At 46.1% G+C, this 26,932-nt stretch overlaps 2 protein-coding genes across 4 annotated transcripts in view; both read right to left on the reverse strand.

Moving 5' to 3' along the window:
- The window catches only part of ABCB7 (ATP binding cassette subfamily B member 7), a 166,325-nt gene extending 160,104 nt beyond the window's left edge, over positions 1-6,221 (reverse strand). Inside the window, exon 1 of one of the 3 annotated variants that reach the window (XM_058196857.1) lies at positions 2,197-2,658. In XM_058196857.1, coding sequence (XP_058052840.1) covers positions 2,197-2,403 — 207 coding nt within the window. In that variant the 5' untranslated portion in view covers positions 2,404-2,658. Of the gene's footprint in view, positions 1-2,196; positions 2,659-6,210 lie in introns of those variants that run through there. The other 2 variants (XM_058196859.1, XM_058196856.1) reach the window with 2 other exon arrangements.
- Positions 2,963-25,794, reverse strand: ZDHHC15 (zinc finger DHHC-type palmitoyltransferase 15). Its single transcript, XM_058154640.1, has 10 exons — positions 25,627-25,794; positions 19,342-19,368; positions 18,170-18,264; positions 15,952-16,072; positions 14,768-14,837; positions 11,129-11,161; positions 8,916-9,036; positions 7,302-7,434; positions 6,211-6,337; positions 2,963-3,215 (listed from the first exon to the last, which is right to left on the reverse strand). Exons 1-10 carry the CDS (start codon positions 25,742-25,744, stop codon positions 2,963-2,965), a joined length of 1,098 nt encoding a protein of 365 aa, XP_058010623.1. The 5' UTR covers positions 25,745-25,794.
- Between the last annotated feature and the right edge of the window lie 1,138 nt (positions 25,795-26,932).

Genomic DNA, 26,932 nt, shown 5'->3' on the forward strand with positions numbered 1-26,932 from the left:
GTCACTGTCGCCGAGGACGGGTCGGAGGAATCTGAAGTCCACAGCGTCACGAGACTCTCGCTGGCTAAAGGGTCGTTTCAATATTTGATCGCGTGGAAGGGATACGGGACTGATTTCTCCTGGGTAGATGCCTCCGACGTTCATGCCCTGACCTGGTGCAGGCCTTCCATGAGCAGAACCCAGCCCGACCGCATCCCGATCGTCAGCCCGGGGAAGGGCCCTGCGGTGAGGATAGTGTTGTGACCCAGGTTCCTGGACCCAGACTCCTGGACTCGGATGATTCAGAAAATGAGGAGAAGACCTGGCAAGCCCTGCTTCTCTTGAGCCCTCTCCTCCCTGGCACCCACTCAAAGGGAGGGGCCGGCAACCTGATTCTCCGGGCCTTCTTCTGATTTGGCAACGCCCAAGAACAGTTTTGGAGGGACGCAAGATTACGAAGGCTTGATCGGCGTGCGCAGCAGCGGAAGAGTTGGGACAAAGCCAAGTCATAATTGTCATGCAGTGACATCTGCAGAGACTATAAATAGGAGGCGGGACTTCCTGGTTTTTTGTCTCGGACAAAGCAATGAATTTGGCGCGAGCTAACTATTTCATGGAGGGAAGAATATATTCGTGAGTAATTCTGGCCTTATCTATAATTTCCTCGTTATCTCCAGAAACTTGGCAGGCCCGTGGGTAGACGTGGCCAGGACATGTATCTATGTAAATAAAAGGAAAAAAAAAAAGGAAGGCCTCTGACGGACTCTTTGCTGGGAGTATTGGGGGAAGGGAAACAGAACAGCATCTGCCTCCATACCACCCACTCTACAGTTGAAGAGGCCTTTCCCAAAACATCTTATTTGACTATGATTGGACAATGACGGATGGACAGTGGGAAGGGACGAACAGGGGAAAGTTAACCGGGAAAGTTTGGCACGTGAACCTTATCATCCACTTGGCCTTTAGTAAAGTAAACTTTTCACACTAAATGGAGTCGAGGGTTGTTCCTGCTTAAGGGACCAAGCTGGGAACAGCTACCAGGAACAGTGGAACAGAGAAATGTTGATGTTGTGGCCTGTCGGTCACCAGCCCCTCCGACTACCAGATGAGATGAGGCGGCGGAGTGGGAGTCGGGGCAATTGGAGAGCTCTAAGGAGAAAGAGGGAATGGAGCTGGTGGAGATAGAGATAGAGGTGGAGCCTGGGCTGTCCATCAGCCCCCTGATGGAGAGGCAAAAGCCCCCAGGTCTGGAGGTGGCTGAAGAGGAAGAGGAGGAACAGCTGATTCCTGTGTCTGATGAGTGGGTGCACAGAAGGCAGAGGAGAGCAGCGGGAAGCTATGGGCCGGTCCTTGGGATGGAAGAGCCACCGCTGCTAGCGAAGCCCCACCCTAGCTCTGGGGATAAAAGGCAGGGGGGGAGACAAATAGGTGCGGCAGACAACTATTCGTCTCCCTGTCGGCCAGCCACTGATATTCTGAACTTTTGATTCCTGTCAGGCACTTTATCAGAATTCTTTCTTGGAATCTGTGGCACTGAGAGTCGGGTGCGTCTTCTGAGGTGTGTGTGTGTGGGTCTCTCTAGTGCTGGATAAGAGCGAGTGCCCCTTCCAGAACTTCCTTTACAGGTGTGGGTACGTAGAGAAACTGCTGGTGCGTTGGGGCCATTTCAGCGGGAAAGGGAGTGAGCTTCTCTTTTTACAGGCAGTTAAGAGACTTTGTTAGCCTGCTCTGTGTGTGTGTGTGTGTGTGTGTGTGTGTGTGTGTGTGTGTGTGTGTGTGTGTGTGAGAGAGAGAGAGAGAGAGAGAGAGAGACTGACTCTGACTGACTGACTCTTGGCCAGGACTGCTGGTGCTCCTAATAAAAGGAACGTTTAGTTAAAAACCATGTGCTTGTTGTGTTTGGGAGCCGGGTCAGAATAGTTGACTTAATGGACCCAAAGGAAGGATATCCTCTATTTTTGATAGCTAAATCATCTGCAGCAACTTTACACAACCAACATCCAAAGATGCAACTAGAGAATTTCACCCATTGCCTCCCAAGTCTGTGCCCTGAGGTCCACCCAATGGCGTTTCGCAGTCTTTTCATCCGTTTTTTTTTTAATTCTCCCTTTTGCTGCAGAGCCCCTTCCCCACGACAGCCCCCTCCTCCTTCTCTCTGCACCAAAGGCTCCTCCTGCACCCCAAGTGGCAGCCCCTCCAAGGCCGGCCTGCCCTTACTGTGCTGGTGGCCGTCTTCCATCCCCTCTTCCTCCCACTGCTCCTCGTTTGCCAGCAGGGGATTCCGGGCTTCGCTCTGGGCTCGGATGGGGAAGGAGTGTCCGTCTCCCTGGCTGTGGAGAGAAAGGGAGCACGGAGGTGAGGGAGGGGCCCCTGGGGAGAAGGAAAAGCCCACCGGCAAAGGGCAGATCTGGGCCCGGTTGGCATCAGGCCTCACGGAGGAGCAACAGTCTCTTCTGATGCTCCAACATATCACTGAGCTAGATTAGTTGCTCTTCTGCACAGAGAGTCCTCAACCTGCGACCGCAACTGAGCCCAACATGTCTGTTGTTAAGCAAGACTTTTGTTAAGTGAGTTTTTCCCCATTTTACCACCTTTCTTGCCACAGCTGTTAAGTGAATCACTTCATCTAGTAAGCTAGTAACACAGCTGTTAAGGAAATTTTGGTTCCCCACTGAATTTGCTGATCAGAAGATCTCAAAAGGGGATCATACGATTCCTTGGGACGCTCCAACCCTCAGAAATATGAACCAGCAAAGCTCTGAATTTTGATCACATGACCTTGGGCATGTTGCAACCATCGTAAGAATAGAAAACCGCCATAAGTCACTTTTTTCAGGGCCATTGTAACTTTGAATGGTCATTAAACGAATTGTTTTTAAGTCAAGGACTATCTGTATGACGGCCAAGGTGTGCCTACTGCAGCCCTGGACATCCTCAGTCTGTCAATCTGTCAGTCTGCCTGCTTACCTGCTCCAGATCATTTTCATCCTACCTTGTGAGTCAACAGCAATGGGGCCACTCTCTCCTCAGCCCCAAGACTGGGGGGGGCACCCTGCTTATAGTTTGACAAAGGCTCCTCCTGCACCCCAAGTGGCAGCCCCTCCAAGGCCGGCCTGCCCTTACTGTGCTGGTGGCCGTCTTCCATCCCCTCTTCCTCCCACTGCTCCTCGTTTGCCAGCAGGGGATTCCGGGCTTCGCTCTGGGCTCGGATGGGGAAGGAGTGTCCGTCTCCCTGGCTGTGGAGAGAAAGGGAGCACGGAGGTGAGGGAGGGGCCCCTGGGGAGAAGGAAAAGCCCACCGGCAAAGGGCAGATCTGGGCCCGGTTGGCATCAGGCCTCAGGGAGGAGCAACAGTCTCTTCCGATGCTCCAACATATCACTGAGCTAGATTAGTTGCTCTTCTGCACAGAGAGTCCTCAACCTGCGACCGCAACTGAGCCCAACATGTCTGTTGTTAAGCAAGACTTTTGTTAAGTGAGTTTTTCCCCATTTTACCACCTTTCTTGCCACAGCTGTTAAGTGAATCACTTCATCTAGTAAGCTAGTAACACAGCTGTTAAGGAAATTTTGGTTCCCCACTGAATTTGCTGATCAGAAGATCTCAAAAGGGGATCATACAATTCCTTGGGACGCTCCAACCCTCAGAAATATGAACCAGCAAAGCTCTGAATTTTGATCACATGACCTTGGGCATGTTGCAACCATCGTAAGAATAGAAAACCGCCATAAGTCACTTTTTTCAGGGCCATTGTAACTTTGAATGGTCATTAAACGAACTATTTTTAAGTCAAGGACTATCTGTATGACGGCCAAGGTGTGCCTACTGCAGCCCTGGACATCATCAGTCTGTCAATCTGTCAGTCTGCCTGCTTACCTGCTCCAGATCATTTTCATCCTACCTTGTGAGTCAACAGCAATGGGGCCACTCTCTCCTCAGCCCCAAGACTGGGGGGGGCACCCTGCTTATAGTTTGACAAAGGGCTCCCTCTGGTCAACCTCCTCCCTTGCGCTTGCTGCCCTTTGTCTGGCACATCCCTCCAAATGAACAACAACCAGGTAGCCCCTGACTTGTGACCACAATGGAGCCTGGGATTTTAGTCATAAGTTGTTGCAGTTGTAAGTCGAGGCAGCATCACATGACCCGATTTTATGACTTTTCTTGTGATTTCATGACGTGAATCATTGCAACTGTTAAGCGAATCGTGTGATCATTATGCAAATACAGCATATCCAATAGGTGTTTTTTGCAGGTTTCTGCCAGAAAGCAGCAAAAAAGTTGCAAATTGCGGTCCTGTGACCATGGGAGACTGCAACCAGTTGTAAATATGAGCTGGTTGCCAAGCACCCAAAATGTGACCACGTGACCACATGGGGAGGGGAGCAGCAGTCATAACTTTTGAGGATGGATCACATTCCAACCAAGATTGTCTCCATGGAAACTCACAGTGGCCGGAGGGGAGTGACTTTTACAACCCCTGAAATTGCTTCCTTGGGAATGTGGCTGATGACACGTATTGGCGGGGAGGGGGAAACAGCATCAGAGGCAAAACATGAATTAACTAAGGTCAGAGTTGGCTCTACCTGGTCCCTGCTGGCAAGAAGCTCCTAATAAATAACTGGATTTCTTTTGAAGCTTCGCTTGAGGCTTATGACTTAATTAGGGCATCGGTTGGAACCCTGACACTGTTTTGAAGTCCATTCTAACTTTGACTGGTCATTAAGCAGCTGTTCATTAAGCAAGGACTACTTGCAGTATTTACCTGACATTTAACCCATAAACTGACTCCAGAGCGGAGTGTCTGAGCCCATAAGTAGGAACAGCAGGGGAAGGGCTGTTGCCAAAGATGTATTCTATAATGCCTCTGGAAGGGTCACTGTCTTTAAACCAGAAAAAAAAAAACCTCAAGAAATTCCTGTCTTCCTCTTTAACAAGGAAACAGTGCAACATCTTCTGGTTTTCCACCATGAATGCGACAGAATCTTTAAGGGCTGCACCAGAAAGTATTTATCACGGCAGGCAGAGGGAGGCATTGCTGGGAAGAACACGTTTGGTTTATGGCTGCGTGTTGGTTCATGCTTCCTGCTTGACTTTGTACCTTTGAGACTCTGAACTTCTCTTGCCAACTGAGCTCTCGTGGATGTACTTTCAGTTTTGCCTTCTGGCTTTAAGTTTGTTTAGTGGACTTATTTGTTGGAGCAGCTTTCTATTGTTTTATGGACTATTGGCCATTGCCTTGTGGACTATATTTAGCCTCCTTGTGGCTGGCTTTATTTGAGACAATTCTGAGGCCGGATGAAGGGAACTGCTGGAGAACATCAATAAAACTCTCTATAAACCACACTGACTGGTGTGTGTGTGTGTGAGTGTATGTTTGTGTGAGTGGGGCAGCACAGTTGCTAAGGTCCAGGCCTGAGAGAAGGACGTTAAGAAGAAGCCATTCGGGCTGGTGGGCCCCTATAGAATTTTGAAAGCATTTCACAGGTAGATTCACAAAACGGCCGTGAATGTGCTCTTTAGCAGAAGGTGAACCAGGAAGTTTCCACAGGGCTGCTTCTTGCACACCTGCAGCCACTGAATAAGGTTACTTTGGACCTTTGCCTAGGCAGGTGGGCAAAGCTAAAGATAAAGGTTTCCCGTGTCCAGTCATATCTGACTCTGGGAGGGGGGGGGATGCTCATCTCCATCTCCTAATCAGCATTGTCCGAGATTTCTGCGGTCATGTGGCCAGCATGGCTATTACGGCAAGGCGCACGGAACATTGTTACCTTTCCAAGAAAGTGGTACCTATTCATCTACTCGCATTTGCATGCTTTCCAACTGCTAGGTGGGCAGGAGCTGAGCTGAAGACGGGAGCTCACCCCGTTGTGCGACACTAAGGTCTCGAATGCAGGCTGCCAGCTTTCCAGCTGACAAGCTCAGCATCCTTAACCGCTGTGCCATCGCATCCCCTGGCAGAAGGGCATCGTGGGGAAAATACCAGCCAGGCCAGCAGATTTCTTTTCACAAAGACAAAAGTCCTTTGCTTTGCAGCAAACCAGCTTCTCCCTGGCTCTTTTTAAATGAAAAGGAAGATTGGCAGAGCACCCAGACAGGTTTCTGCTGCCCCACAGCTCCGGGGGTCCTCTCCCCACCTACACAGCCCCAAACCTCCCTTTGGAGGGGAAGGGAGACGAGGGAAGGGGAACTCAAATTCTGTCTCCATGGTTGGTGGGTGGGTTGCTTTCTGCTTACCTGGACTTCACCGGGAAAAACCAGAGTCTCTTCTCTTCCCCAAACACCTGCTGGAGGTTTCTGACAAAGCCGAGGTTGAAGCCGTTTTTATCAGGGCCGCTGGAGAACACGGGAGCCGAGAAGGCCTCTGTAGCAAAATAGAAGGCTATCTCAGGCGCTGGAAAGCGGAACCCGATAAGAGAGGGTTTTTCAGGGCTGCGCCTGCTAGAAATCAGCTGACATTTCAAACCATCCTGTGGTTTCAGCACAGGAAAGACTAGCAAGCCAAACGGAATCTGAGCCAGTGTTTTCACAATCTGATGTTTTAAGAGGTCAAACAGGCTTTCCTGCAGAAGGTAAGGAGGATCATAGAACATAGAAAACAATAGATTTTGAAGGGGCCTTGAAGGTCTTCTAGTCTAACCCCCTGCTTGAGCAGGAGACCCTCTACCATTTCAGACAAATGGTTGTCCAGTCTCTTGTTGAAAGCCTCCAGTGATGGAGCCCTCACGACTTCTGGATGCAGCTTGTTCCATTGATACTAATAAAGGAGAATATTTGTAGGTTGATATGAGGACGATCCAAAAGGTCTCAAGTTGTCTCAATGTAATAAAAGAGGGGTAATGCCTTTTCATAAACAAAAGTATCAGTGGAATAAGAAAAAGAACCGATGAATGAAGGAGGAATTTCTGACCAGTGCTTCTTGACCTTAACAACTTAAGCAGCACTGGAGAATTCTGGGAGTTGAAGTCCACACATCTTAAAGTTGTTGAGATTGAAAAACACGGTTCTGGACTATGAGAGCTCTTCATCAATGGGACCGCTGGCCTCCTGGATTGCTGGAGGCTCCAGCACTGGAAGGTTTCATGTCCTTGGATTCTTGGCTGGGCTAAGAGACCCCCCCCCCCAAATCCCTTCCGACCCAAAGATTCTATGAACGACCCACAAATATAAAGCAAAAACATGTGCACAAGGATTCCAGAATTCCAGAATGGGGAACGGGAGCCATTCTTGGATTCTGGGATGCGTATCAATCAGTTTGGTCACCAAACATGGGCTGGTACAAGTCTGCCTTGCCCACAGCTTTCTTCTCCAAGGGGTGAACGCCTTACCTAGAGTCGATCTGTTTCGACTGACGAGCCAGCAGTGGTAGCCAAAGAGGAACAACAGGCTGACCAAAAACATGACTGCCAAAAAAAGAAGAAAGAGGACATGGAACCTGGAATGACCACTGGTTGGCTCTGTCTGCAAAGAAAAGCAAGAGAGAAATAAAAGGAGAGGGTCAAAGGAGCAGGCGTGATGCGTGTTCTTTCTTTTTGCAGGTCTGGCTTTGGCAGAGCTTGGAGGAGCAGGGAATGGCCCCTCCCAGTCATAAGGGACCAGCAGAAGGGAATCTGTTGCCCTCCAGATGTGGCCGAATGACATCCCCTTGCCTTCCTCCCCGACGGTCTTTGGTTAAGGCTACTGGAAGCCTGCAATTACTGCAGGTTCGAGCCCGGCCCAAGGTTGACTCAGCCTTCCATCCTTTATAAGGTAGGTAAAATGAGGACCCAGATTGTTGGGGGGGCAATAAGTTGACTTTGTAAAAATATACAAATAGAATGAGACTATTGCCTTATACACTGTAAGCCGCCCTGAGTCTTCGGAGAAGGGCGGGGTATAAATGTAAACAAACAAACAAACAAACAAACAAACAAGTTAGAGGGTGCTGCAGCAATGGTTGAGGTGAGGCAGTTTTTAGAGTACAGGTAGTCCTCAACTTACAACAGTTCACTTAGTGACCAAAGTTACAATGGCACTGGAAAAAAGGGACATGACTATTTTTCTCACTTATGACCACTGCACCATTCCCAGAGTCACGTGATCAAAATATGGGTGCTTGGCAAACTGGCATGTATTTATGATGGTTGCAGCGTCCCAGGGTCACGTGATCCCCTCTGGTGACCTTCTGACAACCAAAATGAATGGGGGAGCCACATTCCCTTAACAATTTAACAACTGCAGTGATTCACTTAACAACTGTGTCAAGAAAGATGGCAAAACTCACTTAACAACTGTCTCACCTAGCAACAAGCTCAATTGTGATCCTAAGTTGAAAGCCTCCTGTACTATTTCTCAACCTTAGGAAATTTAAGATGCATGGACTTCAACTCCCAGAAATCCCCAGCATAGAGACCCTGAAGCCCTAACCACAAAGCAGCTGAGGGCAGGACAAGAAGCAATGGGTGGAAACTTATCAAAAGAGAAGCAACCTAGAACTGAGGAGAAATTTATTGACAGAGAAAACAATTAATCAGTGGAACGACTTGCCTCCAGAAGTTGTAGGTGCTCCAACACTGGAATTTTTTAAAGAAGAGATTGGACAACCATTTGTCTGAAATGGTATAGGAAACCCTACACCTGCTTGAGTAGGGGGTTGGGCTAGAAGACCTCCAAGGTTCCTTCCAACTCTATTATACCAATACTGACTACAAGACAAAACAGCTGAATGAGAGGGGAGTATGATCCACTGTATATTTTAATGATAAATAAAAAGGAAACTAGCTTGAAGTAGAAATGAACTTCCCCAGTTTTGAAAGATTAGGACTGTAGTAATCCCTTGCACAATGGCAACTTTCTTCTGTTAGGAAAGAGGTGCGTTCCCCATCTTTCTGGTTTTGACCCCAGAAGATTTCAGACTCCAATGACATGCAGAAAGTACGCAGTAACCAGGTCCCCAAACTTACTGTCCAGAATTTGATGAAATACTTGAAGACTGTCGTTGCAATAAATGTGCAGTACAACAGAGAATAGGCTAAAAACAGTAGGAAGAACTTGTAGTTAGAAAAGCCGATGCAGTTGTTCACCCTGGAGGGAAAAAGTGATGAAAATAAGAAGGAAGGTGGAATCAAAATACATTTGGAGAAATGATGGTATGAAAAGCAAAAGCTGCACCCTCGTTTCTCTGATGCAGCCAAACGCCAACCCCCAGTTCACAGAAGAATACCCAGTCCATGGGCACAGTCCCAGCCCACCTAATGCCCTCCCTCCCTCCAGCTCCCTCCCAGGTGTACCTGCCCAGAAGCAGATAGACACTGGCTTCAGATCAAGGATTAAACTGCTCTCCAAACTCGGGTATGGTTAGACCTGACATTCTTGTTTTACTGCATTTTAGCCCTTGCTTAAGAAAACTGGGATAGTAGTTTACTTCCCTAATAATCTTTGTATTCGTCTTCCTCTTGGATATGATGTCCAAAAATGAAAGTCTCAAACATAATTTTAATTTCTGTATCACTGCACAGAGCCCAGGGCTTGACTCATCCTCTCTAGAGTGCCCAGCTAATATACAAGTGTTTCATTTGTTTTTCTTCATGTCCCTTCTTCATTAAGATCTGCTTTTCTCCTTCCAGTAATTTGTAAACATTCATTTCATTTCATGGTACATTCTAGCCTTCATCGAATAATTCTTGCTGCATCTTTAATCTAGTCATTCATAGAAAATGAACTATATCTGCATATATACATTTTTTCTTGTTATAACTATCTACAACTTGGAAAGCATTTGAAATGTCTAAATCAGTATTTTTCAACCTTAGCAACTTTTAAGATGTATGGATTTCTAACTCCCAGAATTCCCTAGCCATTAAAGCTGGCTGGGAAATTCTGGGAATTGCAGTCCACACATTTTAAAGTTGCCAAGGTCGACAAACATTGCTTTAGTCATAACTTTCTGCAAGGCTCCAAGGAATGAATAATATTTGGGAGGCAGATCTTCCTTTGCTCTATGGAAGTGTTTCTCAACTTCGCTAGCTGGGGAATTCTGGGAGTTGAAGCCCATATATCTTAAAATTGTTAAAGTTGAGAAAGACTGCCATAAAATAGGAACATAAAAAGTCAATGCACAAAAAAGCGCCTTTCTCTTCATAACGATGCCCAGGTCTACTACGATCCTCTTTGGCATATTTTAGATTGTTTTTTCTAATATATTTTTTAAAAAATCCCTCTAGTTCAAACTTATTGGGAGACATTCTGGGCCTCCATTTTTGTGGAGAGTAAGGTCAAAGAAATAAAAACCAGGTAATTGGAACACACCTGGCACGATTGCATGGTTCCATTTATTATGCATTTGTGGAATTCTCCCAAAACATATTGGGGGGCATAGAGCAAGGTAAGGAGAACCTGCACCAAAGAGCGGTAAAATGAGAATTCCTGTTAATAGAGTATGAGATTCTGAATCTCCTTTCCAGATTTGGGATGGACAAACATTAATAATGCACTTTTATACTTGAGATATAACACCCAGTCCTTCTTTCTGAGGAGCAGAAATGGAAATAGTGTAAGCCCACCGATGTGATCTTCCGTTTTCTTTTGGCAGGCATTTAAAAGCACAAATGGCTTGGGTCAATATTTCTCAAGCCAATGGGAAAAGGGTGCAAGGTGCTGCATCAAAAATGCCATTTCACGGCACCTTTTTGCACGGGATAGCTCAGGCAATAGAGAAGCCTGTTATTAGAACACAGAGCCTGCAATTACTGCAGGTTCGAGCCCGGCCCAAGGTTGACTCAGCCTTCCACCCTTTATAAGGTAGGTAAAATGAGGACCCAGATTGTTGGGGGGGCAATAAGTTGACTTTGTAAAAAAAATATACAAATAGAATGAGACTATTGCCTTATACATTGTAAGCCGCCCTGAGTCTTCGGAGTCTTCGGAGAAGGGCGGGGTATAAATGTAAACAAACAAACAAAAAAACAAAACAAACTTCTATGCATAACAATTTGGGGTTGTGCGCTGTTTCGCATGAATGTTTATTGGCGTAGCTGAACCAAAGTTGGAGTTCTGAATTTTAAGCAGTGTTGGTGGAATGAGCCGGTCAGTTTCAGAAATCGATACACCTCTGTATCCCTGAAACACTTTAATGCATCTATGGTGGATTAATGAAATGGTCCTCAAAAGTCCTTACCATGGGCAATGATGGTCCATTTTTAACACGCACCTATTAAAAAAAGAGAAAAATGTCAGGAACCACACCAGGGGTTACTCATAATCCAGGATTCTGCTTGTTCTTTTTTAAAGGTGATGTCATTTATTAGTGAACTCTAAAATTTCCAGATTGCAATTTCATTTCCCAGGAAGTCTTTTTGGTCATGATGCCCCCTTCTGAGACTTTCTGTTACTGCACGTACAACACAGGACACAGTTGCCGTATCTTATGTCTTGACTATCCTTTGAAAAAGGGATTCAGTGTTTGCTACCAGCAGTTGAACGAATAAGGTGGTTTGCTTAGATTTAAAGCCATGCAGAAAATTGCTCTGGGCATCAGGCAAACATGGCTGACAGTCAAGATAGAAACTTCATTTACCCATGTAGTAGGGCTGTATTATCCTTCCCATCTTCTCTATTACCTTCTCCTGTCTATGATATGTTGTATGTTATGATTAATGATTAAAACTATGATCTATGATGCATGACTTATCAATTTGTTGTTGGTATGTACATTAAGACATATGCATTGGAGACTGCACATATGTTCATTATGCACCGGAGACAAATTCCTCGTGTGTCCAATCACACTTCACCAATAAAGAATATCCTATCCTATCCTATCCTATCCTATCCTATCCTATCCTATCCTATCCTATCCTATCCTAGTCTATTCCTTATTTCAGGGGTCTGCAAACTTGGCTTCTTTAAGACTTGTGGACTTCAACTCCCAGAGTTCCTCAGCCAGCTTTGCTGGCTGGGGAACTCTGGGAGTTGAAGTCTACAAGTCTTAAAGGAGCCAAGTTTGCAGACCCCTGCCTTATTCTATTCCATTGCATTCCATTCCATTCCTATTCTACTCTACTCTAGTCTAGTCTAGTCTATTCCTTATTCTAATCTAGTCTAGTCTAGTCTAGTGAAGGGATATTCACTAGTACCCTCTCAATAACCTACAGATAAAAAGAAACAACCACAAAAATTCTATGCAATGCCAAGCTCACCCATCTTCTTTTTAAACTGAGGGTTGCCACAATACCACCTTCAGCTCAAAGTCAGCCTGGAGTTTTTGTCCTCCCCAACAAGTACTGAATATACTTCTATCTCTGCCAGAAGAAACACAACTACAAAGGCGGCGCTGGACAAAAACAATGCAGTAATAATAACTGAAATTATGTGCCTGCAAAAGCAGACGCCTTGTTTATCAATTCAAACAGGATGACGAGGCAGGATGAACAGGGAAGGAAAAAGGGAAAAGAGCCCATCGGGTGTTAGAAGGGGGTCAATTTCATCAGGGAACACCCCCTTTTCCTAAGCAAAAGCCCGTCATTAGGCTAATTTTTCAAGGAGAGTGAACCCTGCTTGCAGTCCTTTGAACGCTACCATTTCTCTTCGCAGCCCAACAATCCTACCACAATTCACAGCTAATCATTGGGTTGGGGTGAGATCTGCCTTTTGACTGGTAAACCCTGCAGGACAATCTCCTAATAGTCTTCTTTGTCATCAAACGGGGTCCATTTCCAACATTTTCTCACTCAGTATTTTGACTAAGATCCAGAAGGTCTTCTGTTAGTGAGAGGCAGGAGCAGAGTCTAAGCCAGAGACATGGAATGACCGTGGGAGATCGGGTGGAGAGATACTGCTTGGAGAACCCACAGATAAAAGGGAGCAGAGCCCACAGCTACATAATGGATGGGGGGAACAGGCTCAGGAGGGACCCTCCTTATGTTTAGACTACAGGTAGTCCTCCACGTAGGACCACAATCGAGCCCAACATTTATGTTGTTTAGTGAGAAATTTGCTAAGTGAGTTTTGCCCCATTTTACGGCCACATTTGTGAAGTTAAATCACTGTAGTTCTTAAATTAGTAACAAGGTTGTTACTAATTGAGTCGGGTTTCCCCATTGATTTTGCTCGTCAGAAGGTCGCAAAAGGGGATCCCATCACCCTGAGATACTGCAACCGTCATAAATATGAGTCAATCATCTGAATGTAAAGCACGTGACCACAGGGAAGCTACAACAGTCATTAAGTGTGAAAAATGGTTATAAGTCATCAGTGCCGTTGCAACTTCGAATGGTCACTAAATGAACTGTTGTAAGCCGAGGACTGCCCATATAAAAGTAACAGCAGGAGAATTGTACTTTCAGGCTTGCAAGATGCTGTTAATAAAGATTCTGCACAATAAAGTAGAATTAGCTTATCTGTCCTTATTTCCTGTCTGCTCTACCTGGCAAGGCTGGCAGACATTACAGATTAGCAGAGTTGGAAGGGACGTTGGAGGTCATCTAGTCCAACCCCCACCCCACCCCCGCCGCCCAAGCAGGAGACCCTACACCATTTCTGACAGATTAGGAGGCTCAAACTGGTGAATCTGGCAGCAGAGCTCATGTATGAAATACGTGAGCTCCTGGGACATTTGCGGCATACGGCTTTCTTTGTACACATTCCTCATCTGTCACAGCAACTGGTGTTTTGCTCCTGGGAAAGAACAAACTGCTTCCTATGTCAGGGAATGAAACCAAACCTGTAATTTGGCAACCCTTGCAAGCTGGCATGTCGTAACTTTGCACCCGGGCTAACATCAGCTAACGAGTCCAGGCATAACCCAGGCAATGACCGTGTTTTGCCTGCCCTCTTGCAAACAAGCCCTGCATTCCAGTCAGTGCCAAAGTCAGATCCAAATCACAGCTGGAGAAAAACTATGTTTCTTTGGTCCAATGCAATTCATTATAAACAGACTGTCCAACTGTACCTTTTAACTCTGAAAAGTCTGCAAGGTAAAAATGACAATGGAAAGTTTACCCAACATACTTTCTTCTCTTCTCTTCTCTCTCTCTCTTCTTCCTTTTTATTTTAAGTCCTCTTCCTTGAATTGTATGAAAATTTAAAAAGTAAACTTAGCAATACATGGCATTAATTATTTCTTACAGCCAAAATCAATTCTTCATGCATTTCTTTTTATCTCTTTTATCTTTCTTTTTTGTACTTATCTTATCCTCTCTCTGACTTCCTTGTGTGTCCAATCACACTTGGCCAATAAAAAATTCTATTCTATTCTATTCTATTCTATTCTATTCTATTCTATTCTATTCTATTCTATTCTATTCTATTCTATTCTATTCGTAAGTAGATGGGGAGAGAGAGAGAGATGATAGAAATGGATGAATGGATGATGAGAAAGAGATGAGGGGGGTGCGGGACAGACAGATACACAGACAGGACTGGGTCCTTGGGGGTGGGGTGGGAACTGGTATGTCAAGTTGTGCAATCAAGAGCAATAGCACTTAGACTTATATACTGCTTCACAGCACTTGACAGCTCTATCTAAGCAGTTTATAGAGTCAATATCTTGCCCCCAACAATCTGGGTCTTCATTTTACTGACCTCAGAAGGATGGAAGGCTGAGTCAACCTTGAGCCTGGTGAGATTCGAACTGCCAAATTGCAGGCAGTCAGCAGTTAGCAGAAGTAGCCTGCAGTACTGCACTCTAACCACTGCGCCACCATGGGTAAAGCAAGCAAAATTATTTCTTTTTATGTATGCAGTCAACAACATTCCTGCGTAATTGTTGAGCTAACCTTCAAGGCACATTGCTTATGGATGAAAGGAGTAAACTTACACAGCGCAAACTGAGCAATGGTGACAACGGTCAGGTTTGATGAGCTGACATCTGTCACAGAATCGAATGGCTGGAAAGAACAAGACAAAAATGCCCTTAGTTAAACATTATCACGAATGCAAATTCTGCGTTATAAACTTGTTACTAGAAGGACCAAGGCACGTTTCTCAATCTTGGTAATTTTAAGATGTGTGAACTTTGACTCCCAGAATTCCCAGCCAGCATTGAGAATTCTGGGAATTGAAGTCCATACATGTTAAAGTAGCCAAGGCAAGATTTGAGGACTACTTTGAAGATAGGTGGTGCCTTATATAAAACCAGGGAAGCTACACTTTCTCCTGAATGCTACAGGAGAGATTATGATGCAGGACACGAGCTTCGCTCAAGCTGAGCTGATGACTTTATGGACAAAGTCATTTCTTGACAACAGAAGTTATTTAACGCTTCTTTTTTCTAGGCTGCTTGGTCAATTTCCTATATCGGAGTGGGTCCAATTCCTCCAGCTTTTTTGGTAAAGCTTCTCAGGGGGTCCTACCATATTTTTTATGTGAACTAAGCTTCTCTGATGATCTGTTGGTCCCTGCTGGATACAAATGGCAAATTATAATGCTGATTTTCCATGGATTTCCCACTGAATTTCAGCATGTAACTGTTCACCCTGGATATAAATGCTGCTATTCATCAGCCACTCCTATGAAATCAGGAGCAACAATCAGGGGGAAAAATCAGTGCATCCAACAGAGGATACCTTTACATTCCAGGGGGGGGCGGAGTAATAATTAGTTTAGCTTTTCTCAATCTTGTGCCCTCCAGATATATTTTGGATTACAGCTTCCAAAAATACTAGGCATAAGGGACAATGTCCCCAGATCTGAATTCACCCCACCTTGAGTTTTACAATTCCAACCAGCATCTAGAAATCACAGTGTAAATTTTAGCTAGGGTGAAAATGATAAAAGCAGCCAAGGAAAAGGTTGTAATGTCACTAGAACCTGCAATTTGATTTTAAGAACTGGAATGAATTGAATCCCTTATCGGTCCTTCACCTTCAATACAAAAGCCAAACATTTTGTCATCGCTGATTTTGATGATGCTCTTTGTCACCCCAAAAGTTTTCCAAAACTGGGGTGTCAGTATGGGTTGTTGCATAGGTGGGCTTTGCCTAAGCCATGTTAGAAACTCACCGCCATTCCCTGTCCTTGTGCAAACTGGCAACTTCCGGGCCATCTCTGCGAGGATCTGCCTTTGACCCTCGGGCCTTTCTTCATCCTCATAGCGCTCCTTGTCGGCATACGACATGTGGAACTGGAAGTAGAAGGTAAAGAGTGAAACACACACAGTTGTAGAACAGAGGTGAAGAACTATAGCCCCTATATGACCTGTGGACTTCAACCCCCAGAATTCCTGAGCCTTCTGGGAGAAGGTGGCAGCTGCATTTGAAGTGACCATTCTGAAAACATCTTGAATGAACCTGATTGGTCATGCAGGGAATCAGCAGCGAGAGGCAGTTAAGGAAGAGAAAAGTTGAACCAAGCTAAGGGATTTTGGCCCGTGATTCTCAACTTCTGGCTATGAACCTGGGATGAAATCCAGCAGATTCTGACAGGTTCTGGAGAACCAGTAGCAGAAATTTTGAATAGTTCGGGGAACCAGCAAATACCACCTCTGGCTGGCCCCAGAGTGGGGTAGGAATGGAGATTATGCAATATCCTTCCCCTGCCATGCCCAAGCCACGCCCACCAAGCCACGCCCACCAAGCCACGCCACACCACACCCACCAAGCCACGCCCACAGAACCAGTAGTAAAAAAAAACTGGATTTCACCACTGCTATGAACTACTGCTATACACTTGACTTCTACTAAAACTATACCTTTTCTCAACAAATGGAGCCAAGGATTGTTACTACTTAGAGGTTTAAGTGGTGGCAGGCTTGACATTAGGAAGGGAGCAGCCCAGAGGCACAGATGTGCATCCTGTGTCCAAAAAAGAAGCCACCTTCCATCACTGACAGACAACACCAGGCAACATAATAAATGCAGATTTAATGTCAGTTCAGAAGAGTGAGTAGGATCGCTTTCAACTTCTCTGCCCATTTCCCTCTGCTAGAATCTTCTGAGGGCCAGTGGTTGGTGTCCCCCAGACAGTCTTACCCCTTGGTTACCAAGATAGGTGGCCGATTTCACAATTCAAATATAGCAAAACCCAACCAAGCCATTCCAATTATTTCTGCCCTCCCATCAGCTCTACTGGTGGGGAAGATTTCACAAAGACTTTGCCCTTGTGGATCCAGGGAGTAGAAATTCTTGCTCGTGTCCTCATATGGCAGGGGTCTCCAACCCTGGCAACTTTAAGCCTGGCGGACTTCAACTCCCAGAATGCCCCAGCCAGCTTTGCTGGGGAATTCTTTTGGCTCAGCTTTGCTGGGTGAGGTGATGACCCAAGAATTTCCAAATACAAGAATGTTCATGTTTATAATTTTTTCACTCCACACTCATGTATCTGGTGGCCAAATATCTGCATTAAGTAATACAGTTGCACAGAATTTTTAATTATATTGTTTTATAGTCCTATTATTTTTTCCCTTCCTCAATAACAAATAGCTGTGTTAAAGTATTTCTCTTTTTTACTGTATTCTTTTTATTGGAAACAGTGGCCAAAGACCGTAATAGAGATATTTGATTTATCTCAGGATCTAGCACCCCATGCTTTATACAGTGGAACCTTGGTACTCAACTGCTTTGAAACTCATTGAATTTGGTACATCAACACATTATGATTTATATTGATATATTGATCATCAATTGTGTTGTAAATGTTGTACCTTGATGAACGTATCTTTTCTTTGATGTACACTGAGAGCATCTGCACCAAGACAAATTCCTTGTGTGTCCAATCACACTTGGCCAATAAAATTCTATTCTATTCTATTCTATTCTATTTTGACAGTGAGAATTTTGTCCCGAAACTCATCGTTTCTTTGGTACTCAACGCATAAGCTAGAACTTGTCGGTGTCGGCTGCTTTCTGACTCATTATATTATTCCTTATGGAAAAAATCTGTTTGGTACTCATCATTTTTGGTACTCATCACACCTTCCGGAACCAATTAAGGATGAGTACTGAGATACCACTGTAATTGTAGCTGCCCCCAAACTGATCCACTTGCTTCCTGACCATGAGGGCAGGTCTAAAGTTAGGATGAGATGGCCTATTTAGATTATTCTTGAAGGTGCGCCCACCACTTCTGTTTTAGCTTCTCTCTTTATTTCAGCCTTCTCCAGACTATGTTCTCTCCAGACATGTGAACCAACTTTAATTCTGGGAGTTGAAGGTCACACATCTGGAAGGCATCCAGGTTGGGGAAGACCGGTTAGTTCCTTTATAAAATTCCTGAGTTTTACCTTTTTGTCTGGTTGTAGTGGAGGAGTAAATATAGACTTCCAATACGTCCATATGAAAAATACAAAGATGATATGGAATACAGTGAGGTAGGCCACTAAAGAAGAAAAAGAAAAGTATTAACCAAGGAAGCAGAAATGTCCCTTCTGCTGCTAATCCTTTAATAGTATCCTTGACTTTCACAGTAGACAACATAAACCTCTCTCAAAGTGCTTCTGTGCTAAGACTGGGGAGAATCAATGTGGAGTCTGGGTTTATTTATTTATTTAAATGTACACGCCACCTGTCTTGTGATTTGAAGCAACTCTAGTTAAGGCCTCAGGCTAGAAAAGGGGAGTTCTAATCCTACCCTAGGCCCCAAACCAACTGGGCTTGTCAGTTTCTCTCATCCCAACACAGGAGGCCATGGAAAACCATTTCTGGAAAAAACCTTGCTAAGAAAACAGCAGAGACTTGTGCAGGCAATCTCCAAGAACCAGACATGATTGAAGAAAAAAATGCTTATGATAGGAAGTGAGATGCTTCAGGAAAAAAACGGTCACCCCACGAGAAAGCAAGATACATTTCTCCCTTCTTCAAGTGGCCAGGAATACCAAAAAGAAATGTTTGAGATCCCTTTCAAACACAAGCTGCTGGGGGAGAGGGAGGGAGAGGACATGGATTCCATCAAGATAGGGACGATGGAGGAAAGGAATCTACCCTTTTCCATGCCCAGAACCGCTAAGAATCCCACTCAACCTAAATGGGGAGCTAAACTCTATGGTACTATAAGCTGCCCAGAACTACCCTGTAGTAAGATGAGTAACCTATACATTAAACAAATAAATAAAATAAAATAAAATATCAATTGCTCAAACTTCCTGGCTAAGCAAGCAATTCGAAACCAGTTCCCCAAGGCCCAGCTTCTCCCTTGCATGTTCCCTTAATTAGCTGATTCTCCTACATCCGTCCATGAGTGGTGAGGACTTCCAAGATCTTATTATAGGCAGGGCCTGGGGACACTTTGCATTTCCATGAGCCTCAACCACACTTTGGGTGGAAAACTCCCATCAACGAGTCCTTTCTATCTCTGTCTATACTGGGATAAACATATTGGAGTATCATTGTAGGTGACTGCAACGCAATCTGGAGCAGAATAAAGTATAAAGATCAGATATAATAAATATCAACATACCTTTTTCTACAGTGTTTGTCAGAGTCACTGAAAGAGAAAATAAGGACATTTCAAATGACATATCAAGGTTTCCACAAAGAAATATGCTTGCAATTATGCATATGCTGACTGTGTCTGAAATTAATTTTTCTTTATGGGTCATAAATCATTGTATTATTAATTCCACTGCACTGATACTCACTTATTCACTTGATTTATTATCCTTATAACTGAAAGGCCCCAAGAATCAAGAATGACACGTGGAGTTACTAATTACTTTGTTGTTGTTGGCCTACGGACAGAATCTTGCCAGACTAAAGCAAGATTCTTTTTCAACAAGTTCATTCATGGAAAGGATGAGAACTTTGTGGAGAATTCAAGTGGATCTGGAGCTGGTTGCTGATTTGCTGCAGATTTATTAAAACCTTCCTTGGAAGTTCTACTCTACTCTTCCACTTCTTTGACTTTCATGAAGGCAATTAAGACCTTTTCTCTTTTCCATCTGAATTGGATGATTTTAAAAGATTATATCTGTTTATTTAATTAGCTACCATACTTGTAATATGAGATTAATAAATAAGAATAGCAGTAATAATTATAGATCATATTTATCTTTTGCTCCTTCTTCAACTACCATCCGACTCGTTTGCCTGCCTGCTTCTTTAAGCTGACCTGTGAATGAGTTTTTACACCAGCTCAAAGACACTCACACCTGTCCACATTTAGTTGGACTGAGCTTCCATTCACTCCAAGAGTGCTTATCTTTCAAGGTAAAAGAAGGGAAGCCCTGAATATGCATCAGGGGTTGGCAGCCAAAAACCTTTTCTGCTGTGTCACAGCTGCTGTACTGCCAAAATCACACGCCCTGCTCAATCAAGTCCTACTCTCCTCAAAAGAAGGTGGCTTCATTCTGAGCACATACACAAGCAAAATGGCTTTATCCTTCTTCTAAACTGGAAAAGAAAGCATTGTACATTTACCATTTTTTTGTTTTTTGCAGGTTTCATTGTGGATTTGGTCACATTTTATCCTCACAACAATTAGGCTGAGAGGGAAGACCCCCAAGGACTAAGCAGAGTTTTAAAACAGAAGACTGGCCAACATCTTTAAGAATTTGAGTGCCAGTATGATAAGGTTCTTTTTGAAGGAAAGGGCAGAAAGATATCAATGATGACTCTCAACCTTTACCTGAATAATCCCAGGGCATCATGAAAACAACATAGTCAGAGCATACACCTGTGTGCTGCTCAATACATGGCTATGCAGATGACTCAAATTTGAACCAGACATCCAGGAAGGCTGCTGGGAAGAATGATGGAAAGCACAAATGGCTGAATGACAGGCGTTGGTGATTAATCCTATCAGCCCACCTATTCCTTATTTCCAAATGAAGAAAACAATGCAGCAGCAGGCATGGTTCACGTAGAAAATATGAATTGGATGAAAAGAAACAGCAGAGAGAAAAACAAGTGTGATGAGAAAGGAAGCACTGAGCTCTACCTGCAATTATCTCTTGATAGTCTAATTGAGGGCCTCTGGTGGCTCAGCAGACTAAGTCTGTCTGTTATTAACACAGCTGCTTGCAATTACTGCAGGTTCAAGTCCCACCAGGCCCAAAGTTGACTCAGCCTTCCATCCTTTATAAGGTAGGTAAAATGAGGACCCAGATTGTTGGGGGCAATAAAAGTTGACTTTGTATATAATATACAAATGGATGAAGACTATTGCTTAACACAGTGTAAGCCGCCGTGAGTCTTCGGAGAAGGGCGGGATATAAATGCAAATTAAAAAAAAAAAGATTCGGGAGATGGTTGAGAAAACAACAGCTCCCTGCAAATTCGTCAGTTTTGGGAAGTAAGCAGCTAGCTCTTTGGTTCAGAGAAAAGACCCTGTTAAAAACTTGAAAATTATCTGCCTTAAAGAACTGAAAGATCTATTGGGTTCTAGATCATAAGAAGTGATAGTACCACTTTTTACTGCACTAGTGAGGCCACACTTGAAATACTGCTCCCACTTCTGGTCACCACGATACAGAAAAGACTGAGGCCCTAGAAAGAGTACAGAGAAGAGCAACAAAGACGATAAGAGGTCTGCAAAATAAACCCTATGATGACTGGTTAAGGGGACTAGGTAGGTCTATGAAGCGAAGGCTTAGGGGTGACGTGATAGCCGTCTTCCAATACTTGAAGGCAGTGGTGGGATTCAAGTAATTTAACAACCGGTTCTCTGCCCTAATGATTTCTTCCAACAACCAATTCATCAAACTGCTCAGAAAGTTAACAACCGGTTCTCCTGAAGTGGTGCAAACTGGCTGAATCCCACCACTGCTTGAAGGGCTGTCACAGAGAAGAGGGCTCAACCTATTTTCCATAGCACCCGAAGGCAGGACAAGAAGAAACTAATTCTTAAAGAAAGATCCTACCTGGAACTAAGGTGGGATTTCTTGACAGTGAGAACAATGGAACAGATCATCCCGGAGCTGTGGATGCTCCAATGCTGGAGGTTTTCAAGAAAAGATTAGACATCCTTTGGTCCAGACTGGTACAAGGACTCCTGCCTTGTGCTGGGGGTTGGACTGAAAGACCTCCAGGTTCCCTTCCAGCCCCAGGATTCTACAATTCTAAAGTAACAGCAATCTTGTTGCAGAAATTTCAATAACCTTATCAATAACCTTGCTAAAGATAATTCTGTGTAAATCTTTCTGCGGCTGAGTCAGCTGCCGAGAGGTCCGACTGGTGTTCAGCACCATCCCCAAATACTCTGTTCTGTGACTACTTGAACTCCTGAATTTGTTCACTCTACTGTTGGTCCTGAAGCTGCATATCTCTTCCGCCAAAACTTCAAGGTACAGCCTCACTTTCCAAAAAACAAACAAACAAAAAAGGATCTGAAACGATGATTGTAGCAGACAGCAAGTTCAAGCTGTCTTTCTGTAACCGTTTATTAATTTCTGCCTTATTTTCCTGGAATGGAGAGGTGTTTGGGCTCTGAAGACAGGACGACACCGGACAGCCTACAGCCTACAGTCCTGTTAATATTCCTTGCTTGGGTATCAGGTAGGAAGCACTTTTGGGAGGCAGCCTTACGGCTGCACCTTCGTCTTACCCCTCAGGAGTATCATATGGGTCACTTCTGCTGAGACGCAGAATTCCTCTGCAGACTACAGCACACACACCCCGCCCGCACAGGCTTGCCCACATTGCTGTTTGCCAAGGTAAAGGGGCACAGCAAAGCAAACCTTTCTGGGGTAGCGTGTCTGTGCATGCACACAGAATTGGAAAAACTGACCTGGAGGCAAATTAAAACTCAATGATTTTTCTCTCTATCTATGATGCAAACTAAGTTTTAATTAACTGAATCTATGGCAGGGGTGTCAAACTCAAGGCCCGGAGGCCGGATCTGGCCCACAGGGTACTTAGATCTGACCCGCGGGGCCGCCATGGAAACAGCGAAGGACTGGCCCACGGTGCTCCTGCTAGTGAAAACAGGCTCCTGAGCTCTGTTTTCAGCTGCCACAACCTCCTGCAACCCTCTGCCAGTGAAAACAGAGCTCGGGAGGGCCAAGTTCTAATCAAATTTAATCCACCCAGTCCGTATAATGCTCTTGATAATCACACTGAGCTACATTAACAGACTGTTGTAAGGAAGTTCCCGGATTGCCTGTGTTCATATGGCACCCTAAACCAACTGCACTGGGCAGGCTTCAGAAAACAGTGGGGAAGAAAGAAATGGTTTGGCCCTAATGCCAGCACAGTCTCTCTTCGCTAAAGACCACCAACTCGGTTCCAGCCAGACTGGGGAATTCTGGGAGTTGAAGTCCACAGAGCTTAAAATTCCCGAGCTTGCACAGCACTGCCTTAATGTAAATGAGATGCTTAAGGCAGCAGCAATCTTTTTTTTTTTTCAAGCTCTTCTGGAAACAAACAAACAAAAAAGCTAAGCTGTTTTTGAGGTGCAGCTTTCACAATATATTGGAAGCGCTTCTTACAAACCCTATCTGAAGCACTAGTGCAGCTAACTGTGCAATCCGGTATTGTTCTGTCCCCCCTCGCCTCCGTCCGAGCGATGGCTTAATTAGCCGGCACTATCAGCTCTGGCAGCAAACTAGCGAGCGTCTGCCAAGTGACTCTGTTATCTCTCTTGATGCCGATGAGACACCCAGGAACAAACAGTACTTCAGCTCTAGTTAAGCAGTTGATTTGCCTGCTACGAAGAGGCATAGCAGCCCTTGCTGCCTTTATATCCTGTAGGGTGTGGCTCCATGACTCAGCACTTCCTAGGCCTGCCCCACCCGTGCTTCTGTTGTTCCCGCCTCTCCTGCCTACGAAACCTAGGGTCCAGCCAGGCCTGATTGCCATCAGCTGGGTCTGGAGGCATGGCCTGGGGTGGGGGGAAGAGTCAGGGGACGGAGGCCTCGTTATCTCCTCCACCTGGCCTGCCTTTGGCTCCTGGAGCTGAGCCAGGGAAGCCAGTACTCCCGAGGTAAGTCCTGATGGCCCTTCTCCCTCACTTTCCAAGTCACTTTCTGGCAGGGGGCCTGGCTCGGGGGGCGCAGACACAACAGGTATTGTGAGCATATTCACAGCCCCTGAATTGGTTCAAGGAGGGGGAAGTTACGAAGTCAGGTGAGCTGCTCCCACAGGTGATCCCAGAGAAGATAGTCTGGCTTTTAAGCCAGGGGTGGGGAGCCATGGCCCTTTTACGACTTGTGGACTTCTACTCCCAGAATTCCTGAGCCAGCCAAAGCAGGCTCAGGAATTCTGGGAGTTGAAGTCCACCAGTCATAAGAATAACTTTATTGCCACTTTAAATGTACACCAATTGGCATACATGGAAATGACATTTCGTGGCATACCGCTCTCAAAGGGCCACCCCCTCTGATATACACTGAACATGACAAACAAATCAATAAAGATGCAATAAAGATGCATATAACCCACATACATCACACAGATGCATATAACCCACATACATCACATAACCCACATACAGATGCATATAACCCACATACATCACACAGAAACAACACAGTCTAGTTCGGGGGGGTGGTGGTGGTATTAAAAGGCTCATGGTGGTTCCCAACCCTTCCTGTTTAAACCCACCAGCTGCTCCTCCTGCTTCTAGTGTAGAAAGAAAGCACCAGAGAGCCCACCCACCCACCCAAGTGGGCTCCCTGCTTGATTTTGCCCACCCGGCGGGCGGAGGCGGCTTAAAGCAGGGGGGTCTCCAGCCTTGGCCACTTTAAGCCTGGAGGACTTCAACTCCCAGAAAGCCCCAGCCAGCGAAGCACCAGACTTATGCCCCCAGACTTGAAATCCTGGGTTTAGAAAACTTAGAACTCCGCCGCCTTCGACAGGACCTGTGTTTAACTCATAGAATCATCTGTTACAATGTCCTTCCTGTTGAAGACTACTTCAGCTTCAACTACAACAATACAAGAGCAAACAATAGATTCAAACTTAATGTCAACCGCTCCAATCTTGATTGCAGAAAATATGACTTCAGTAACAGAGTTGTTAATGCTTGGAATGCACTACCAGACTCTGTGGTTTCTTCCCAAAATCCTAAAAGCTTCAACCAAAAACTGTCTACTATTGACCTCTCCCCATTCCCAAGAGGTCTGTAAGGGGCAGAGCACCAGCGTGCCTACCGTTCCTGTCCTATTGTTTCCTTTCATTATATCCAATTAATATAGTTAATTCATACTCATGCTTATATGTTATATAGTTACTTTCATGCTTATGCTTATATATACTGTTGTGACAAAATAAATAAATAAAAATAAAATAAAAATAAAGGTTGGAGAGCCCTGGCTTCAAGGCAGCTGGCCGAACCCCAACCGGTGCTACTTTGTTGCTCTTTTGCCAGGCAAGGAGGAGAGGTCGGGGCACGTGTCCTAGGCGAGGCTGCCTTGGGAAAAGGGCTCCTGGGTGGGGGGGGGTGGCGGTGGGGGCACCAGGGAGGAGATGGGGACTCGCGGGGGGGCGACCTGTCCAGGCACAACAAGAGGGCAACGCCCCCCCCACTCTGACACCCCCACCCCCACCCCTTGGTTGTTGTGCCCCTCCCACCTGGGAATTAGCCCCCCCCTCCCAGGCGAGGAAAGGCCCCGGAAGCCTGGGACTACAGCGCCCATCATGCTCGGCCCCCCAGAAGGCAGCCGTGGGGGGGGAGCTGTAGCCCAGCAGCCCCTGAGGAAGGCCCGGCCGGGGAGGATGTGGGGGGTGGCGGCGGCCCAGCAGCGCCGGAGGACCAGGCTGGGGACGATGGGTGGGGAGGCCCCTCCGCCCGCTGCGCCCTCCTTACCCAGGCAGAGCTCGACCACGTAGGCGTAGTAGGACCAGAGCACCACCAGCGCGATGATGAGGACGGGCACCCAGCCGAAGACCCGCTGGCAGCACCGCAGCCCCCTGGACAGCGCCATCCCCGCCGCGGCGCCCCTCGCGGGCCGGGCCCGGCGACATCGGCGCTCGGCTGAGCGGGGCTGGGCGGCGCGCCCGTTCCCTCCCACCCACCCTCGCTCGCTCGGGGCTCGGCTGCGGCGCCTGGGAGCGGGCGGGCAGGCGCGCGGCGCGACGGGAAATGTAGTGCCGGCAGCGGCGTGGCTGGCCGCCTCTGGAGGGCGCCCGTGGGGTCGCGCAGACGGCAGGGAGGCGCGCATGCGCGCTCTGCCTTCGCACGCCCTGCTCCGGGAAGGGCGCAGCTGGGAGAGGATGGCGGGCTGCTTTCCGGAGCAATGGAGGGAAACTGATCAAAGCGATTCAACCTAGAAATAAGGAGAAATTTCCTGACAGAGCAATCAACCAGTGGAACGGCTTCCCTCCAGGAGTTGTGGGAGCTCCATCAATCGGAGGTCTTTAAGAAAAGACTGGACAGCCACTTGTCTGGAATGGTGTAAGGCAGGGGTCTGCGAACTTGGCTCTTTTAAGACTTGTGGACTTGTGGAGCTTTGCTCTGGGAGTTGAAGTCCACAAGTCTTAAAAGAGCCAAGTTCGCAGACCCCTGGTGTAGGGTCTCCTGCTCAAGCAGGGGGTTGCACTAGATCAGGGGTCTCCAACCTTGGCCACTTTAAGCCTGGCGGACTTCAACTGCCAGAATTCCCCAGCCAGATTCTGGGAGTTGAAGTCCGCCAGGCTTAAAGTGGCCAAGGTTGGAGACTAGATGACCTCCAAGATCCCTTCCAACTCTGTTATTCTGTTATTCCTGCGGCGCCTTGAGATACACTGTGCTCTGCCGTGGATGATGGGTTGGGTTTGCACACCCTCCTGCCCCAAAGCGAAAGCAGCAGCTTTGTGGCCTGAGCAACGTTGCCACCCAGGTCTTCCCCAAGAGGCCGGAGTTGTGATGCCCAAAGCGAAAGGAAACCATTCCAAGTTCTGGATACTTTTAGTGCCTGGCCAGGATCCCTCCTGGGAGCGAACCCTCTTTTCCTGAGCTAAACCTGCTTTGCCGGCAAATAGGGTATAAAGACCGCAGAGAGTTTAAACGATGTCCCAACTAACGTCTCTACGGAATTCTCCAGAGAGCCCCCCCCCATCCTCACAGGCTACCCAGTCTGCCTCCCCCCCCCCAATGGTTTCTTGCCCAGGGATGAGCTTGGTTCACAAACATG

Source organism: Ahaetulla prasina, chromosome 11 (assembly GCF_028640845.1).
Source record: "Ahaetulla prasina isolate Xishuangbanna chromosome 11, ASM2864084v1, whole genome shotgun sequence".
In the NCBI taxonomy this organism is placed as follows: domain Eukaryota; kingdom Metazoa; phylum Chordata; class Lepidosauria; order Squamata; family Colubridae; genus Ahaetulla; species Ahaetulla prasina.

Coding starts and splice junctions, on each gene's coding strand:
- ZDHHC15 (XM_058154640.1), bottom strand. CDS start 25,744: ATGGCGCTGTCCAGGGGGCTGCGGTGCTGCCAGCGGGTCTTCGGCTGG. Junction 18,265..19,341: donor GACAAACACTGTAGAAAAAG/GTATGTTGATAT, acceptor TTTCTTCTTTAG/TGGCCTACCTCACTGTATTC. Junction 14,838..15,951: donor CACAAGGACAGGGAATGGCG/GTGAGTTTCTAA, acceptor TGTTCTTTCCAG/CCATTCGATTCTGTGACAGA.